The sequence below is a fragment of the Panulirus ornatus genome, chromosome 12, assembly GCF_036320965.1.
Source record: "Panulirus ornatus isolate Po-2019 chromosome 12, ASM3632096v1, whole genome shotgun sequence".
Taxonomy (NCBI): domain Eukaryota; kingdom Metazoa; phylum Arthropoda; class Malacostraca; order Decapoda; family Palinuridae; genus Panulirus; species Panulirus ornatus.
The window spans coordinates 62,920,084-62,938,439 of record NC_092235.1 but is presented as its reverse complement, the minus strand read 5'-3'; the positions used below and the strand labels follow the sequence as shown (position 1 = coordinate 62,938,439).

The following is an 18,356-nucleotide window of genomic DNA, read 5'->3' as shown; positions in this document are numbered from 1 at the left end:
CTTTATAAGCTATGGTGGGAAGACTTAATGACACATAAATCCTGAAGCATATATCTCAGAATATACTTTATAAAGTCTGATAACTTGTATGTGTGGATACTAAAATCCAAAGCTTTGACACAGGCTACTAAACCAAGACTGATGAGGTCTATAAAACCAGATATTAGGTAAGGACAATTAAGAAACTGAAAAGACTAATAAATCCAGTTTGTGTCATCCACCTTGGGTTCTGAAAGTCACCTAATCTCACTATCCAGCTGGTTTGGAAACAGTTTTTCTAGTGGATAACTGGGGTAGAAACAAATTAGTTAACTTGAATTTTCAATCAAAATAGTGAAACTATACAATGTTGAATCCCAGAAAAACACAGATTAGCAACCTAGCATTTCCCCTGTGGCAAATAAGACTCATCACAAGCAACAGCAGCAATAAAGGGAATCTTTGAGTGCCTTGCTTTCTAAAATCATTATCATAAAATGAATTTTTTTGATAGGGAAGTAGCTTTTCCATTATGTCCTATATTACTTTGAGAAACAGAATCCCATTCTTAGGACTAGAGCTAAGCTAAGTGATGAAAAATCAGAGAATTACAGCTTCAAGTTGACAGGTAAGAACATTTCTTCCTTCTACCAAAAGGCCACATTTGATAACCCATTGTGGAATGAAAGCTCATTCTGCTAAATGAAACCTTCCAAAACCATGCAGCAAGGTGACAGAACCTCTTTTTGAGAGAGCTTATAATATCAGGAAATTCTTGAAGAAAAATCCTCAAAAGATCCTAAAAAACAAGACAAAAAGGCTCACTTATCCCAAGCATCATATGGCCTGCAGTTTTGCTGGGACTTAGCATCCGTTTCACCGTAGAATCTCATCAAAAGGTGCTCTAATCAATGATGATATCTTTCTTGGGAACTAACCATTAAGCCATATTAATCCAAGTGTTCATTCAGCCAAGAGATAAAAAGAATGGACCTAAATACACCATATAATTTAAGCCAAGTCATATCCTAATTGGGAACAAAGAAGACTTTTAGATGATAAAACCTACCATGAAAAGTACAGTATATCAAACATAAATTACAACTGGCACATTTCTCAAGTAATCATGATTATTAGGAGGAAAGATTGACAAAGAGGATATATGTTTCAGAGGTGGAGGGAACAAGAAGTGGGAAACCGAATTGAAGGTGGAAGGATGGAGTGGGAAAAGATTTGGAGCAACTGGGGCCTGAACATACAGGAGGGTGAGAGGCATGCAAGGAATAGAGTGAATTGGAATGATGTGGTATACCAGGGTCAACATGCTGTCAATGGACTGAACCAGGGCACGTGAAATGTCTGGGGTAAACCATGGAAAGGTCTGTGGGGCCTGGATGTGGAGAGAGAGTGGGGGCTGGAAATACTCACCTCCAGTTTTATACTTTTCCAAAAGAAGGAACAGAGAATGGGGCCAAGTGAGGATTTTCAATCTTAGGCTTAGTCCTCTGTTCTAAACACTACCTTGCTAATGCAGGAAATGGCAAATATGTACAGAAAAATAATATATATATTTATTTATTATACTCAATTGCCGTGTCCTGCATCAGTGAGGAAGCGCAAGGAAACAAACGAGGAATGACCCAACCCAACCACATACACTAGGATATATATATATATATATATATATATATATATATATATATATATATATATATATATATATGTTTATGGATGGGGTTGTTAGGGAGGTGAATGCAAGAGTTTTGGAAAGAGGGGCAAGTATGAAGTCTGTTGGGGATGAGAGAGCTTGGGAAGTGAGTCAGTTGTTGTTCGCTGATGATACAGCGCTGGTGGCTGATTCATGTGAGAAACTGCAGAAGCTGGTGACTGAGTTTGGAAAAGTGTGTGGAAGAAGAAAGTTAAGAGTAAATGTGAATAAGAGCAAGGTTATTAGGTACAGTAGGGTTGAGGGTCAAGTCAATTGGGAGGTGAGTTTGAATGGAGAAAAACTGGAGGAAGTGAAGTGTTTTAGATATCTGGGAGTGGATCTGGCAGCGGATGGAACCATGGAAGCGGAAGTGGATCATAGGGTGGGGGAGGGGGCAAAAATCCTGGGAGCCTTGAAGAATGTGTGGAAGTCGAGAACATTATCTCGGAAAGCAAAAATGGGTATGTTTGAAGGAATAGTGGTTCCAACAATGTTGTATGGTTGTGAGGCGTGGGCTATGGATAGAGTGGTGCGCAGGAGGATGGATGTGCTGGAAATGAGATGTTTGAGGACAATGTGTGGTGTGAGGTGGTTTGATCGAGTGAGTAACGTAAGGGTAAGAGAGATGTGTGGAAATAAAAAGAGCGTGGTTGAGAGAGCAGAAGAGGGTGTTTTGAAGTGGTTTGGGCACATGGAGAGGATGAGTGAGGAAAGATTGACCAAGAGGATATATGTGTCGGAGGTGGAGGGAACAAGGAGAAGAGGGAGACCAAATTGGAGGTGGAAAGATGGAGTGAAAAAGATTTTGTGTGATCGTGGCCTGAACATGCAGGAGGGTGAAAGGAGGGCAAGGAATAGAGTGAATTGGAGCGATGTGGTATACCGGGGTTGACGTGCTGTCAGTGGATTGAAGCAGGGCATGTGAAGCGTCTGGGGTAAACCATGGAAAGCTGTGTAGGTATGTATATTTGCGTGTGTGGACGTATGTATATACATGTGTATGGGGGGGGGGGGTTGGGCCATTTCTTTCGTCTGTTTCCTTGCGCTACCTCGCAAACGCGGGAGACAGCGACAAAGTATAAAAAAAAAAAAAAAAAAAATATATATATATATATATTCCTGGGAATAGGGGAGAAAGAATACTTCCCACGTATTCCCTGCATATCATAGAAGGCAACTAAAAGGGGAGGGGCGGAAGGCTGCAAATCCTTCCCTCCCATTTTTTTTATTTTCCAAAAGAAGGAACAGAGAAGGGGGCCAAGTGAGGATACTATATCTAAGGCTCAGTCCTGTTCTTAATGCTACCTCGCTAATGCGGGAAATGGCAAATATGTATGAAAAAAATAATATATATACATGTGAAGCATCTGGGGTAAACCATGGAAAGTTCTGTGAGGCCTGGATGTGGAAAGGGAGCTGTGGTTTCAGTGCATTATTACATGACAGCTAGAGACTGAGTGTGAACAAATGTGGCCTTTGTTGTCTTTTCCAAGTGCTACCTCACACACATGAGGGGGGAGGGGGTTGTAATTTCATGTGTGGTGGGGTGGCGATGGGAATGAATAAAGGCAGACAGTATGAATTATGTACGTGTTTATATATGTATATGTCTGTGTGTATATATATGTATACGTTGAGATGTATAGGTATGTATATTTGCGTGTGTGGACATGTATGTATATACATGTGTATGTGGGTGGGTTGGGCCATTCTTCCGTCTGTTTCCTTGCGCTACCTCGCTAACATGGGAGACAGTGACAAAGCAAATAAAAAAGAAAAAAAAAATGTATATTTTGAAATGTATAGGTATGTATGTGCATGTGTGGGCATGTACATACATAAATGTGTATGTGGGTGGGTTGGGCCATTCTATTGTCTGTTTCCTTAGGCTACCTTGCCAATGTGAGAGACAGCGACAAAGTATAATAAAAGAAAAATTAATTATCATTATACTTGATCGCCATTTGTGGCGTTAGTGAGGTAGTGCCAGGAAACAGACGAAGAAAGACCCATCCATTCACATACACATATATGCCCTTGCAAGATGCTGTTTCCTGGAGGTAGCACCAGAAATGGATGAAAGCAAGCATGAACATGTGTATATATATATATATATATATATATATATATATATATATATATATATATATATATAGAAGTGGTAGAGGATGTGTGGATCAGGTGTTTGCTTTGAAGAATGTATGTGAGAAATACTTAGAAAAGCAAATGGATTTGTATGTAGCATTTATGGATCTGGAGAAGGCATATGATAGAGTTGATAGAGATGCTCTGTGGAAGGTATTAAGAATATATGGTGTGGGAGGCAAGTTGTTAGAAGCAGTGAAAAGTTTTTATCGAGGATGTAAGGCATGTGTACGTGTAGGAAGAGAGGAAAGTGATTGGTTCTCAGTGAATGTAGGTTTGCGGCAGGGGTGTGTGATGTCTCCATGGTTGTTTAATTTGTTTATGGATGGGGTTGTTAGGGAGGTGAATGCAAGAGTTTTGGAAAGAGGGGCAAGTATGAAGTCTGTTGGGGATGAAAGAGCTTGGGAAGTGAGTCAGTTGTTGTTCGCTGATGATACAGCACTGGTGGCTGATTCATGTGAGAAACTGCAGAAGCTGGTGACTGAGTTTGGTAAAGTGTGTGAAAGAAGAAAGTTAAGAGTAAATGTGAATAAGAGCAAGGTTATTAGGTACAGTAGGGTTGAGGGTCAAGTCAATTGGGAGGTAAGTTTGAATGGAGAAAAACTGGAGGAAGTAAAGTGTTTTAGATATCTGGGAGTGGATCTGGCAGCGGATGGAACCATGGAAGCGGAAGTGGATCATAGGGTGGGGGAGGGGGTGAAAATTCTGGGAGCCTTGAAAAATGTGTGGAAGTCGAGAACATTATCTCGGAAAGCAAAAATGGGTATGTTTGAAAGAATAGTGATTCCAACAATGTTGTATGGTTGCGAGGCGTGGGCTATGGATAGAGTTGTGCGCAGGAGGATGGATGTGCTGGAAATGAGATGTTTGAGGACAATGTGTGGTGTGAGGTGGTTTGATCAAGTAAGTAACGTAAGGGTAAGAGAGATGTGCGGAAATAAAAAGAGCGTGGTTGAGAGAGCAGAAGAGGGTGTTTTGAAATGGTTTGGGCACATGGAGAGAATGAGTGAGGAAAGATTGACCAAGAGGATATATGTGTCGGAGGTGGAGGGAATGAGGAAAAGTGGGAGACCAAATTGGAGGTGGAAAGATGGAGTGAAAAAGATTTTGTGTGATCAGGGCCTGAACATGCAGGAGGGTGAAAGGAGGGCAAGGAATAGAGTGAATTGGATCGATGTGGTATACCGGGGTTGACGTGCTGTCAGTGGATTGAATCAGGGCATGTGAAGCGTCTGGGGTAAACCATGGAAAGCTGTGTAGGTATGTATATTTGCGTGTGTGGACGTATGTATATACATGTGTATGGGGGTGGGTTGGGCCATTTCTTTTGTCTGTTTCCTTGCACTACCTCGCAAACGCGGGAGACAGCGAAAAATATATATATATTTTTTTATTTTTTTATTTTGCTTTGTCGCTGTCTCCCGCGTTTGCGAGGTTGCGCAAGGAAACAGACGAAAGAAATGGCACAACCCACCCCCATACACAATGTACACACACACACGCCCACAAACGCAAATATACATACCTATACATCTCAATGTACACATATATATACACACACAGACACATACATATATATCCATGCACACAATCCACACTGTCTGCCCCTATTCATTCCCATCGCCACCTCCCCACACATGGAATACCATCCCCCTCCCCCCTCATGTGTGCGAGGTAGCACTAGGAAAAGACAACAAAGGCCCCATTCGTCCACACTCAGTCTCCAGCTGTCACGCAATAATGCCCGAAACCACAGCTCCCTTTCCACATCCAGGCCCCACACAACTTTCCATGGTTTACCCCAGACACTTCACATGCCCTGATTCAATCCACTGACAGCACATCAACCCCAGTATACCACATCGATCCAATTCACTCTATTCCTTGCCCCCCTTTCACCCTCCTGCATGTTCAGGCCCCGATCACTCAAAATCTTTTTCACTCCATCTTTCCACCTCCAATTTGGTCTCCCACTTCTCCTCGTTCCCTCCACCTCCGACACATATATCCTCTTGGTCAATCTTTCCTCACTCATTCTCTCCATGTGCCCAAACCATTTCAAAATACCCTCTTCTGCTCTCTCAACCACGCTCTTTTTATTTCCCCACATCTCTCTTACCCTTACATTACTTACTCGATCAAACCACCTCACACCACATATTGTCCTCAAACATCTCATTTCCAGCACATCCACCCTCCTGCACACAACTCTATCCATAGCCCACGGTGCATCACACATGACAGCTAGAGACTGAGTGTAAACGAATGTGGCCTTTGTTGTTGTTTCCTGGTGCTACCTCGTGCGCATGCGGGGGGAGGGGGGTATCATTTCATGTGTGGCAGCAAAAATGGATGTTTGTCTCCTGCTCCTCCTTGTTCCATCCACTTCTGACACATGTATCCTCTATGTCAACCTTTCCTCACTCATTCTCTCCATATGTCCAAACAATTTCAACATATCCTCTTCTGCTCTCTCAACAACACTTTTTATTACCACACAGAATTATAATAAGTATATATTCACATACTCCTGACTTCACCTGCATGTTCCTACACTGCAGGTGAAAAGTCACCATTGGTAAGGATGTATTAATGTCAGTGGAGTGAAAGAAGTACGATCTTGTCAAAGAACTCACTCCAAAGGAATCCATTATTTCCCTACTCCTGGATGTGGCACAGCTATAAAGTTGCAAGAGCCATGTAAATGGGGTTCTATAATTGGGATGTAATTCAGTTTATTCAACCATTGGGAAAGGAAGGGGGCTGTGATCTCAGTACAGTATTCAGTGAAACTAATACATCAAGTGAATATGCAACAATTTTACTGAAATGTGTTAGGAACTGTGACTAGTGTAGCCCGGTCTTTTTTTTTAATTCCTTACAGTGGAAAACATAACCCTAACTATAAACTCTACATCATACATATGTGACCTTTGATGAGCTGTACTCTTTTATAACTAATAATAGAAACTTTTTAAAACAATCTAAAATATTATACAATGACTCTCATGTCTCTATATACAATAAACTTATCATCTTTTGTTATTCATGGTTACAAATGGCTGTTTTCCTTTGTCATAATTCACGTAGCAGTTTTACTCTTTCAATACTACCTGACTAAAAACATTAGTCTTTTACATAAAATTATAAATTCTGACTGAAGACTAAATTATGATTCACTGGTAACTTTGAGTCTGCTGAAACACATCCTCCAAATGATAATTATGCGAAGTAAAATTAGGAGATTCAAAAGAAGAAACAATACTAATAATAATAATACTCTCTAATTTCAAATATATTTACACATTCAACAGTTCTCTATTCTTGTTATGTTTAAGAGGATTACATATTTACACCTTTAAGTCCTCTATTCTTGCTAGGAGAAAAGAATCACATATTTATACATTCAACTGTCCTCTATTCCTGTTAAGTGAAGGAAGCGAATGAACAGAAAGACACAATGCATCTTTGCCAACAGATGACGAATATGGTGGTGGAGGTACAGAGCAGTGGGTAAGCTGAGGTGATGTTGTGAAAAGGGAACCAGTTGATGACCATACCTTGATGCCCGAGTCAGTATCACTTTCACATTTATAATTCATATCATACTTCGGAGGATCTTGAATAACTCTCTTGCTAGTGTGAATGTTTTCAATATTTGAGTTACAAGATGAATTATCAAAACCATGATTAACAACACTAACAGCTATACTTTCTACTTGTACAGACCCACTCCCAGATGACTGCTCAATAACATACACCGGTACATTTTCATTGTCATCACTTAACATGATGGGAGCCCTTGGTCTTTGTAGCTCAACCATAGACAAAGGCTCCGACATGCTGCTCTCATTAGGAAGAAGAGCTGGATTCATAGGTTTTGTGAAAAAAGCCCTTGGTTTTGTAGCCTCATGACTTAAGTAAATTTTGCTTCGATTTCTGTGTCGATGACATAACCACAAAAATACAGTAATAACTGCAAGCATGATAACTATGCAAAAACAAACTGATAATGCAATTAACATAGATGGATCTAAATGTACATCATTACTTCCATTTACATGTAGCACTGGTATTTCATATACTAATGAATCTTTGGTTTTGTTTTTACTGTCCTTAATTGGTATTTTGGTGTCATTATTAAAATCAGTCACATTAAATGTATGAATGGTAACTTCTTTGAAAATATTTTTACTTGCATCATTATTGAATAGATTGCTTTCTAAAATAACTTCTGCAAGGTTTGCATCCTGTAAGTTCTTTTTGCCACCATCCTTATAATTGGTAGCAACTGTGGTAAACTCAGTTTCACTCTCTGTCACTGAATCCACATCCGAGGTCAACATATCACTTACTGAAATGTAACCTGTAGTTTCTTGATGAACAGTTCCAGCTGTTGACAGTTTAAGTTCAACGTCCTCTGTAGCCAAGGGTTCCAGAGTACTGTCAATACTTGATAGTTTTGTGTCACTAGTTAAATTCATAAATTCTTCTGAACCCCCTAGGCTTTTAGACTCTGTCAAATTAACTCGCTGACCATACATATGTTTGTCCTCAGGATCAACCCAGGTGGTTACTGTAGCACTTCTTGTGGCTGTGGAATAAGATGACCCTTCATAACTTGTTGCTTTAGCAATCTGACCTGGGTCAAACGATACATCATTAGCATCAACCTGCAGTCCTTCTCTTGTTGTCATTATTTTTAGATCAAAGTTAGCAAGATCATCTAATATGTTCTTTGTTGGGTCAAACACTAACTCTGTGGTTGGTGATGCTTCAAGGACAAAGTTTAAGTCTTTTGTATCAGAACTGTTGCTTAAATCTGCTGTGAAAGACTCCAAAGAGATGTCAGCTTCAGGTGTTGGAGGATGAGTTGTAAGCCAATCATATCCCTCATCTTCTGAGATGTCACTGTTAGGCTGGTGCGTCTTTACTTGTTTCCACGTTTCTCTTGAATTACCTTCATAAATTTCTCCTGAAGATGAAATACCTTCTGTGAAGGTTTCCTCATCAAAATATTGGCCTTCAGACTTTTTCTGCCCAGTGAAGACTGGACTATTAGTAACTCTTTCCCGTGTGTTACTGACTTCTGAAGGTACAAAAATTATCAAATCACCTAGATTCTCCAAAGTACCTGTATGGTTTCCTGGGGTTGAAGGAATATCCACGTTATCAAAACTGGGTAAAATCTCAGTCAATTCTGTTACACCAGTATAGTCAACAGCAAAATCAGTAGACTGATCCCTTTCTCCTTTAACAGTAGTATGTTCCGTGAAGGGTTCAGTGAAAGGAAACAACACATCTTCCAGAGGTGTAGAATCCTGAGACTCCAGAGATGTCTCTTCAGTTCTTTCATCTGGAGCTGAAACATAATCATTGTACAATGGGACTTCTGTACCCATTTCAGAGGAAGCCTGGTGATCATATCTACTTGTGGTAATGAGAGGCAGACTTCCTGTTCTTGATATACGAGACAATAATGATATTGTTGGAGACTCCTGGGCAAATGGAAGAGGCGTCCTCATCTGCAAAGGTGCAAAAACATAACATTAGAGCCTATGGCTATTCATCATCTCCCTTTCAAGAGTAAATGTTTATCTGTTCAATTCTTTTCTATTGAAAAACCCTTACAAGTAACCCACCTGTAGCAGGTTTGTATTTCCTAATTCAATCCTTATGCTTTCTTCTTCCAGATTCCTTGAAATGCTGATGTCTACCTACAGTACTTCAACATGACTCTATCACTTGATCACTGATGCCTAAACCATGACATCATTTAAAAATAACTTTCCTTCATAAAGGGCAAAGATGGATATGTTTGAAAGTATAGTAGTCCCAACTGTGTTGTATGGATACTAGGCATGGGCTACGGATGAGAATGAATAGAATAGGGTGCTGGAAATGAAATGCTTGAGGATGTGTGGTGTGGGGAGGATTGATTGAAAAAGAAATGATATGGTAAGAGAAAGGTGTGGTAATAAGAAGAGTATGGCTAAAAGAGCTAAAGAGCATATGCTGAAATGGTCTGAACATATGGAGAGAATAAGTGAGGAGGGGATGACAAAGAGGCTTTATGTGTCAGAAATAGAGGGATCAAGGAGTGGGGGAGACCAAATTGGAGATGGAAAAAATATTCTGAGTGCTCAGTGCTGTAAAATGCAGAAAGGTGAAAGGTATGCATGGGTTAGAGTGAATTAGAGCTATGTGGAATACATGACGTGCTGTCAATGGACAAAGTCAGTGCATATGAAGCAACTAATGGCAAGTCACAGAAAGGTCTGTTGGACTAGGCTGTGAGTAGGGAGCTGTGGTTTTGGTGCATTACACATGATATACTGCACCATGAAATAAAAAATGGATGTGAGCTCCCTGATGCTGCCTCACCAAACTGGGAAATGGCAAACAAGTATGAAAGAAAAAAGAAATAAAGATCTTTGACAATGCTAAAGCTTGGCCTTAAATGAGTTTATCTACCTTTTGTTTAAAATTTCTAATTGAAAATGATCTTCCTTAATGTTAGGATAAAAAAAATTTCAAACACATTCACATTCTCTACAAAGGGTTTTATAGAAAGGGGATCCCAAATACCTCCCTGTAATATGGTAAGTGCAAATGGTAAGTGCAACAGATAAATAACTCCGTAGAGATAGATTTGCTACTGTCTTTTTATCTTATCTCATTATCACACCTTTTATATGAATAAGTCTTCTCCACTGTACTTTAGTTGATTTCACTGTGACAAGGCACTATTTAACGTTCTACCCACACACCTGACTTAAGAGTTTGAACATGACCAGATACTACTTGATGGTTCTGTTGATGATACAACCATTCTATTGACATTAAACATATTGGTGTCCTACCATGGGTGTATCCTAGTAACTATAGTCTCCTGTTAATACTCATGAAGGTATGAATTACAATAGCTATTGGTACATTAATTCCTTAGAAATACTCATGACATCACTGTGCCTGTAGAGACCATAAACTGTATCTCTGGATGTGTTTCCAAGTTCATCATCCTTTTACTTCTCAGCATGTTGCATGCTGATTTTCATGAAATGACCTGCAGTAACTATACAATGTTGAACTGAATTGAATTAAGAGTTCTAAAGGGAATCATCAATGTAAGAGTGAATAGGATTAGATATTGATGAAAGATCATTTATGGAGAGAAAAAGGAGAGTAGGCAATAGGACAGAACCCTAAGGGATACCAAATTTGACAGAATAAGGGTGGAAAGTCCAACAATCAATGACAATGGTAACTGACAGACCACAGAGACAGTAATGCATTAGTGAACAGAGAGTAGAAAAACCACAGAATGAACTTTTGAATGCAAAGACTTGTGTTACACCCTGTTAAATACTTTAGAAATGTCAAGGGACATGAGAAGACTTTCACCAAAATCCCTTATCAAAGGAAATGAGGCAAATCACACTGGAAAGAATATCACCATTAGACCTTGCACTGAGAAAGCTGTATTGGTGATTAGAAAAAATGGAATGGGATTCTGAGTGTACGAGAAGGTGTGAGTGAGTAAGGGTTGTTTCAAAGATTCTGGACAGAATGAAAAATAGCGATGGAAAGATATCTGGAAGGGTTCGAACTCTCTCCTTTCTTAGAGATGGACTATACTACAGCACGCTTCTTGGAGGAAGGAAACATCTGGTTTTTATATAGACTAAAAAAGGTAAGAAAGGATTGATGCTTGCTCAGAGGCAAATCATGCTGCCAACATCATCATGATATGAAAAGAAAATGCTCACCACCAGCCAAGTGTACAAAAAAATTGAATATCTCTTCTCTTTCATATCACCAAGACCAACCAGGTAGCTGTCTTTTCCTTCTGCCTCACCAATGCATGGACTGCTAGCATTCTGTCCACAAACATACAGTCTCTCCTTGTCACAAATAACACTTGACAACACTTTTGTCACAACTTATTTTCATAACATTGGACTTCCATGAGGTGAGCACTATGCACAAGCCCCATCTTTGGGCAAAATGGTCGGAGCAATACACAAAACATTAGACAGAGTGGTACATAGGAAAACTGGGTAGAAGAATTCGGTAGAATACGTTGGGATATTAGGCATGACCATAAGGTAGACACATTAGAAAGAAGTAGTGATGCTAAGTCTGCCTCTTAAGAAACTGGGAGTCCTATTTAGATGTCAAAATTTCTTTTCTTCTGAACAATTTCACCATTTATACAGAGGACTGATTTGTCCTTGTGTAGAGCACTGCTCTTACATCTGGGATGGTTCTAGCTCTGCACCCTGACTTGAGAGTTGAGTCAATAGCAGTCCTACCAATAAACTCTTCCTAGTTAAACCACGATGTTGGCTCACTTTCCCTCTTCTATAGGTATTACTTTTGTTTTTATTCACAAGAGCTGGCTGTTTGTTTGCCCTACCACTAGCAAGACCACTCAATACTCAATAAGCTGTTGCATCACATGACTACTGTGTGGCCGTTGGCAAAGGACAATCCTAAATTGTATTCATCTATTTATTTTATCATACTTTGTCGCTGTCTCCCACGTTAGGGAGGTAGCCCAAGGAAACAGACGAAAGAATGGCCCAACCCACCCACATCCACATGTATAAACATACACATCCACACACGCACATATACATACCTATACATCTCAACGTATACATAATAAATAAATATAAATATATATATATATATATATATATATATATATATATATATATATATATATATATATATATATATATATATATATTTGTCGCTGTCTCCCGCGTTTGCGAGGTAGCGCAAGGAAACAGACAAAAGAAATGGCCCAACCCACCCCCATACACATGTATATACATACGTCCACACACGCAAATATACATACCTACACAGCTTTCCATGGTTTACCCCAGACACTTCACATGCCCTGATTCAATCCACTGACAGCACGTCAACCCCGGTATACCACATCGATCCAATTCACTCTATTCCTTGCCCTCCTTTCACCCTCCTGCATGTTCAGGCCCCGATCACACAACATCTTTTTCACTCCATCTTTCCACCTCCAATTTGGTCTCCCACTTCTCCTCGTTCCCTCCACCTCCGACACATATATCCTCTTGGTCAATCTTTCATCACTCATTCTCTCCATGTGCCCAAACCATTTCAAAACACCCTCTTCTGCTCTCTCAACCACGCTCTTTTTATTTCCACATATCTCTCTTACCCTTACGTTACTTACTCGATCAAACCACCTCACACCACACATTGTCCTCAAACATCTCATTTCTAGCACATCCATCCTCCTGCACACAACTCTATCCATAGCCCACGCCTCGCAACCATACAACATTGTTGGAACCACTATTCCTTCAAACATACCCATTTTTGCTTTCGGAGATAACGTTCTCGACTTCCACACATTCTTCAAGGCTCCCAGGATTTTCGTACCCTCCCCCACCCTATGATCCACTTCCGCTTCCATGGTTCCATCCGCTGCCAGATCCACTCCCAGATATCTAAAACACTTTACTTCCTCCAGTTTTTCTCCATTCAAACTTACCTCCCAATAGACTTGACCCTCAACCCTACTGTACCTAATAACCTTGCTCTTATTCACATTTACTCTTAACTTTCTTCTTTCACACACTTTACCAAACTCAGTCACCAGCTTCTGCAGTTTCTCACATGAATCAGCCACCAGCGCTGTATCATCAGCGAACAACAACTGACTCACTTCCCAAGCTCTCTCATCCACAACAGACTTCATACTTGCCCCTCTTTCCAAAACTCTTGCATTCACCTCCCTAACAACCCCATCCATAAACAAATTAAACAACCATGGAGACATCACACACCCCTGCCGCAAACCTACATTCACTGAGAACCAATCACTTTCCTCTCTTCCTACACGTACACATGCCTTACATCCTCGATAAAAACTTTTCACTATATATATATATACACACACAGACATATACATAAATACACATGTACATAATTCATACTGTCTGCCCTTATTCATTCCCATCGCCACCCCGCCACACATGAAATGCCAACCCCCTCCCCCTGCATGTGCGCGAGGTAGTGCTAGGAAAAGACAACAAAGGCCACATTCGTTCACACTCAGTCTCTACCTGTCATGTATAATGCACCAAAACCACAGCTCCCTTTCCACATCCAGGCCCAACAAAACTTTCCATGGTTTACCCCAGATGCTTCACATGCACTGGTTCAATCCATTCTATATTGAAAAAAAAAAAAAAAAAAGAATAAAAAATCCTGACAGAATCTGTTTTCCTCAAGTACACTTAAAGACAGAGGTATATTAAGGGGAGGACCTCATCCCAAGGCACAATACTCAGTGGTGCCCTAAAAATTAGGAAATCCAAATTTCCTCAAATCATCCAAAGGCTCAGTAACCTGAGTTCTAAATGAGATCCTCTTTCCTTAAATCATTCACAGGCCAAACAGCCTGGGAGGCTCAGAAATGAGAGGATCTAACTTTTCTTAAAATAATTCCCCGGCCAGATAGTCTTGGGAGGACCTAAAAATGAGGCAAACTTACTTTTTTTTTGCCCAATGATCTCAAAATACTTAGTGTAACTTAACTGGATATATATATATATATATATATATATATATATATATATATATATATATATATATATATATATATATTATATATATATATAGGGTGGGGGAGGGGGCGAAAATTCTGGGGGCCTTGAAGAATGTGTGGAAGTCGAGAACATTATCTCGGAAAGCAAAAATGGGTATGTTTGAAGGAATAGTGGTTCCAGCAATGTTGTATGGTTGCGAGGCGTGGGCTATGGATAGAGTTGTGCGCAGGAGGATGGATGTGCTGGAAATGAGGTGTTTGAGGACAATGTGTGGTGTGAGGTGGTTTGATCGAGTGAGTAACGTAAGGGTAAGAAAGATGTGTGGAAATAAAAAGAGCGTGGTTGAGAGAGCAGAAGAGGGTGTTTTGAAGTGGTTTGGGCACATGGAGAGAATGAGTGAGGAAAGATTGACCAAGAGGATATATGTGTCGGAGGTGGAGGGAACGAGGAGAAGAGGGAGACCAAATTGGAGGTGGAAAGATGGAGTGAAAAAGATTTTGTGTGATCGGGGCCTGAGCATGCAGGAGGGTGAAAGGAGGGCAAGGAATAGAGTGAATTGGAGCGATGTGGTATACCGGGGTTGACGTGCTGTCAGTGGATTGAATCAAGGCATGTGAAGCGTCTGGGGTAAACCATGGAAAGCTGTGTAGGTATGTATATTTGCGTGTGTGGACGTATGTATATACATGTGTATGGGGGGGGGTTGGGCCATTTCTTTCGTCTGTTTCCTTGCGCTACCTCGCAAACGCGGGAGACAGCGACAAAGTATAAAAATATATATATATATATATATATATATATATATATATATATATATATATATATATAATGGAAATGCCCAAAAGTGGGCAGGGCAATAATGGAACAAAAAAATGACAATGTAAATAAAAAATACAAGAAAATGAATGAAGCCTACATAAACCTTACTTAACTTTCCACAGGGTTGAACATTTATTGCCTTTTCATTGTTAATTACAAATATATGAATGATTAGCTCATCTTTCACCCACAAAGTCCAGCAATAGTAATAAGGGTGAAGAGAGAGTGTGACGAGGAAAATGATGAACAGTGGAAGTGACACTGCTGTGGAGTGGATCTGGAAAATGTTTATGGAAGCTTGGAAAAGTGGTCAGGTGCCTGATGACTGGACTGCTCCAATGTGTAGAGTAAAACAGATGGGTGATTGCATCACTACTATATCTAAAAACTGATTGACTATGTCTTGTTAGCTAGTACAGTGTTTAGAGAATAAATTTTAGAGTGTAATTTAGGGTATCATCTCTTACCAAACAATATTCAATAGCGTTCTAATGGTTGTGCATATCAAGAAAAATACATGGCTACCTAATATGATGATTGGTAGTACACTTCCAAAACATCAAAAGAACATATATAAAAAAAATCTCTCCAAGAAGCTGTATGACAAAAATATACAAATACTATTTGTTTCCTGCTGAGGATCACACTTTGATGGGGCAATTTTTGTATGTGTGAGTGGCATCTTTCAACAAGAATATTGTATATCAAAATAAATCCTGCCTGCTAGGGAGGTTACTTGGTTTCATAGATTCTGTTGATGTTTTGAAGGTGGACTACTAAATTTTACATTAATTGACCCCAAAATTTCCTCAATATATTACAATCACCTATATATTTCTATATGAATAAGACAGCAGGTATTTCTGCAATCAAAAAGACCTATATAAAGCATCTAAATTAGAAGCCAATTCTTACAACTGTATAGAGATAATAAACAATTACAAGACTGAATATAACATATAAAACGAAGTTCATTTGGGATTTTCAATTGCTTTGAACTAGCTATTTTTGAAATGCAATGATTTGCTTCTGCCTTTTTCCTTTCAGCTAAGAGGTCCTTAAATCATTTCAATTCATTGCCCATCGTTGCCTCACAGAATCACTCCTGGCACATGAAGCAGCTAAAGGCAAGTCACAGAAAGGTCTGTTGGACTAGGTTGTGAGTAGGAAGCTGTGGTTTTGGTACATAACACTCTCACAAATTTCTTATTTACAGTATCAAATCAACTAACATTATCAATGCTAGCAAATATCTTTTTTTCACCAGCAGCAATCACATTTGAGAATTTTATTTAGGCGTGTGGAATTGAGATAGCCATTTTTATGTTTATATGTCACTATAAAAAAAACCTCAAATCCACGAATCATTACCTCACATTTTCCAGATTGATGGCCATATGTGGATGAGTTCTACCAACTACAACTAATCTGTTGAAAAGGAGCTGAAGTGCTACCAGCATCCCAGATGACAGTTGCTACACAGAAAAGTGCAAAATAAAAAAATCCAATTTTTTTCACAACCTTAAAGAAGGTTATGATGAAAATTAACCAGGATTACTCTCTCTACTCAAGGTCCTATGAGGCAACTGTCCTATGTGGTGACCGTTCCCTGCAGAGCCGGTAGCACCTGGCCTTCTCATTAATAATATTGAATACCCACATCCATACACAACCGAAAAGCTAAAGTGGCAGCCTAAAGCAATCTAGTGCTTCCCCCGTAATATCTAGTACACAGGCATGACTTACTAGGTTTGATATGACACCATTAGAACAGCCATTAAAAGCATCTTTAACAGATCCCACTCACATAGGGAGGCCCACTAGGTTTGATATGACACCATTAAAACAGCCATTAAGAGCATCTTTAACAGATTCCACTCTCACATAGGGAGGCCCAAGTATAAATATAGCTATCCAATCCATATTCATATATACTAGAGGCCCACTAAGTTTGATATGACAGCATTACAACAGCCATTAAAAGCATCTTTAACAGATCCCACTCACATGGGGAGGCCCACTAGGTTTGATATGACACCATTAGAACAGCCATTAAGAGCATCTTTAAACAGATTCCACTCTCACATAGGGAGGCCCACTAGGTTTGATATGACACCATTACAACAGCCATTAAGAGCATCTTAACAGATCCCACTCACATAGGGAAGCCCACTAGGTTTGATATGACACTATTACAACAGCCATTAAGAGCATCTTTAACAGATCCCACTCACATAGGGAGGCCCAAATATAAATATAGCTATCCAATCCATATTTATATACACTAAGAAATGTTAATTTAAGTCCGTAACTAATTCAGTGGTTGACAGTGAACATATGGGTCTGTCAAGCATGATAAACAATCCAGCATGTACGAGACGTTGGATACTGTCTGTACTATTGGTTGACCACCAATAATACTTTATTACTGCTACTGTCACGTATACAATCCACCCTATCTAACATTCATTACATACCATGAAATTGCGTGTAGATAAGAATGTCGTATGGAGGGTAGATGCATCACACCGTATCGCCTAGCTTGCCCAGAAACATTTGAAAAAAATGTTGGTTGTGGTGTGAGTGTGGGTGAGGAGGAGGGGCGTCGGCGGCGGCGGCGGCGTCCAGCAAGTGTACCGTCTCAGCCTCGACCCTCACACCTGCCACCCCAACGGTCCCAACCTCCGCCGCCCTTCAAAGGCTCCCATGCCCCTTTTATAAGAAACGTCTCTCCACCTACAGGTACAGTGACTAAACTTTACATCGAAGGTGTGTCATCATTATATATTTCCATATGCTGTTAGCCCTCTCAGATGGAGGGATTACCACCTTTTCATGCATCATTTAAGACGATACCTACCTGGCAGGAAAATGTCTAAGCGGAAGTGGGTGGTCAGTATTCCATCCGGGGAAAATACATTTATCTATACCGGTTAGCTACATTACCACCTGCCCAAAACCCAATTTGCATTACTTTTGCTTGAGATTGTAAGAAAAACTCGCTATACAACTTGTAATCATAAGAGGAAATGCATTTGTATGTCAAAAAGTCACGAGCCAAATTTCCGTTTATTTCATAAGAATTCACGTCATGAGAA

General features: G+C 39.9%; 2 protein-coding genes across 2 annotated transcripts in view; one reads left to right on the top strand and one right to left on the bottom strand.

The window, feature by feature from the left end:
* The window catches only part of Glo1 (Glyoxalase 1), a 28,669-nt gene extending 18,389 nt beyond the window's left edge, over positions 1–10,280 (top strand). The window contains exon 7 of the transcript XR_011713484.1: positions 9,526–10,280. The gene's annotated coding sequence lies outside the window, so the exon portion shown is untranslated. The remainder of the gene's footprint in view (positions 1–9,525) is intronic.
* On the bottom strand, positions 6,638–18,007 carry LOC139752122 (uncharacterized). Its single transcript, XM_071668039.1, has 2 exons — positions 17,736–18,007; positions 6,638–9,357 (listed from the first exon to the last, which is right to left on the bottom strand). Exons 1-2 carry the CDS (start codon positions 17,736–17,738, stop codon positions 7,231–7,233), a joined length of 2,130 nt encoding a protein of 709 aa, XP_071524140.1. The 5' UTR covers positions 17,739–18,007; the 3' UTR covers positions 6,638–7,230.
* Between the last annotated feature and the right edge of the window lie 349 nt (positions 18,008–18,356).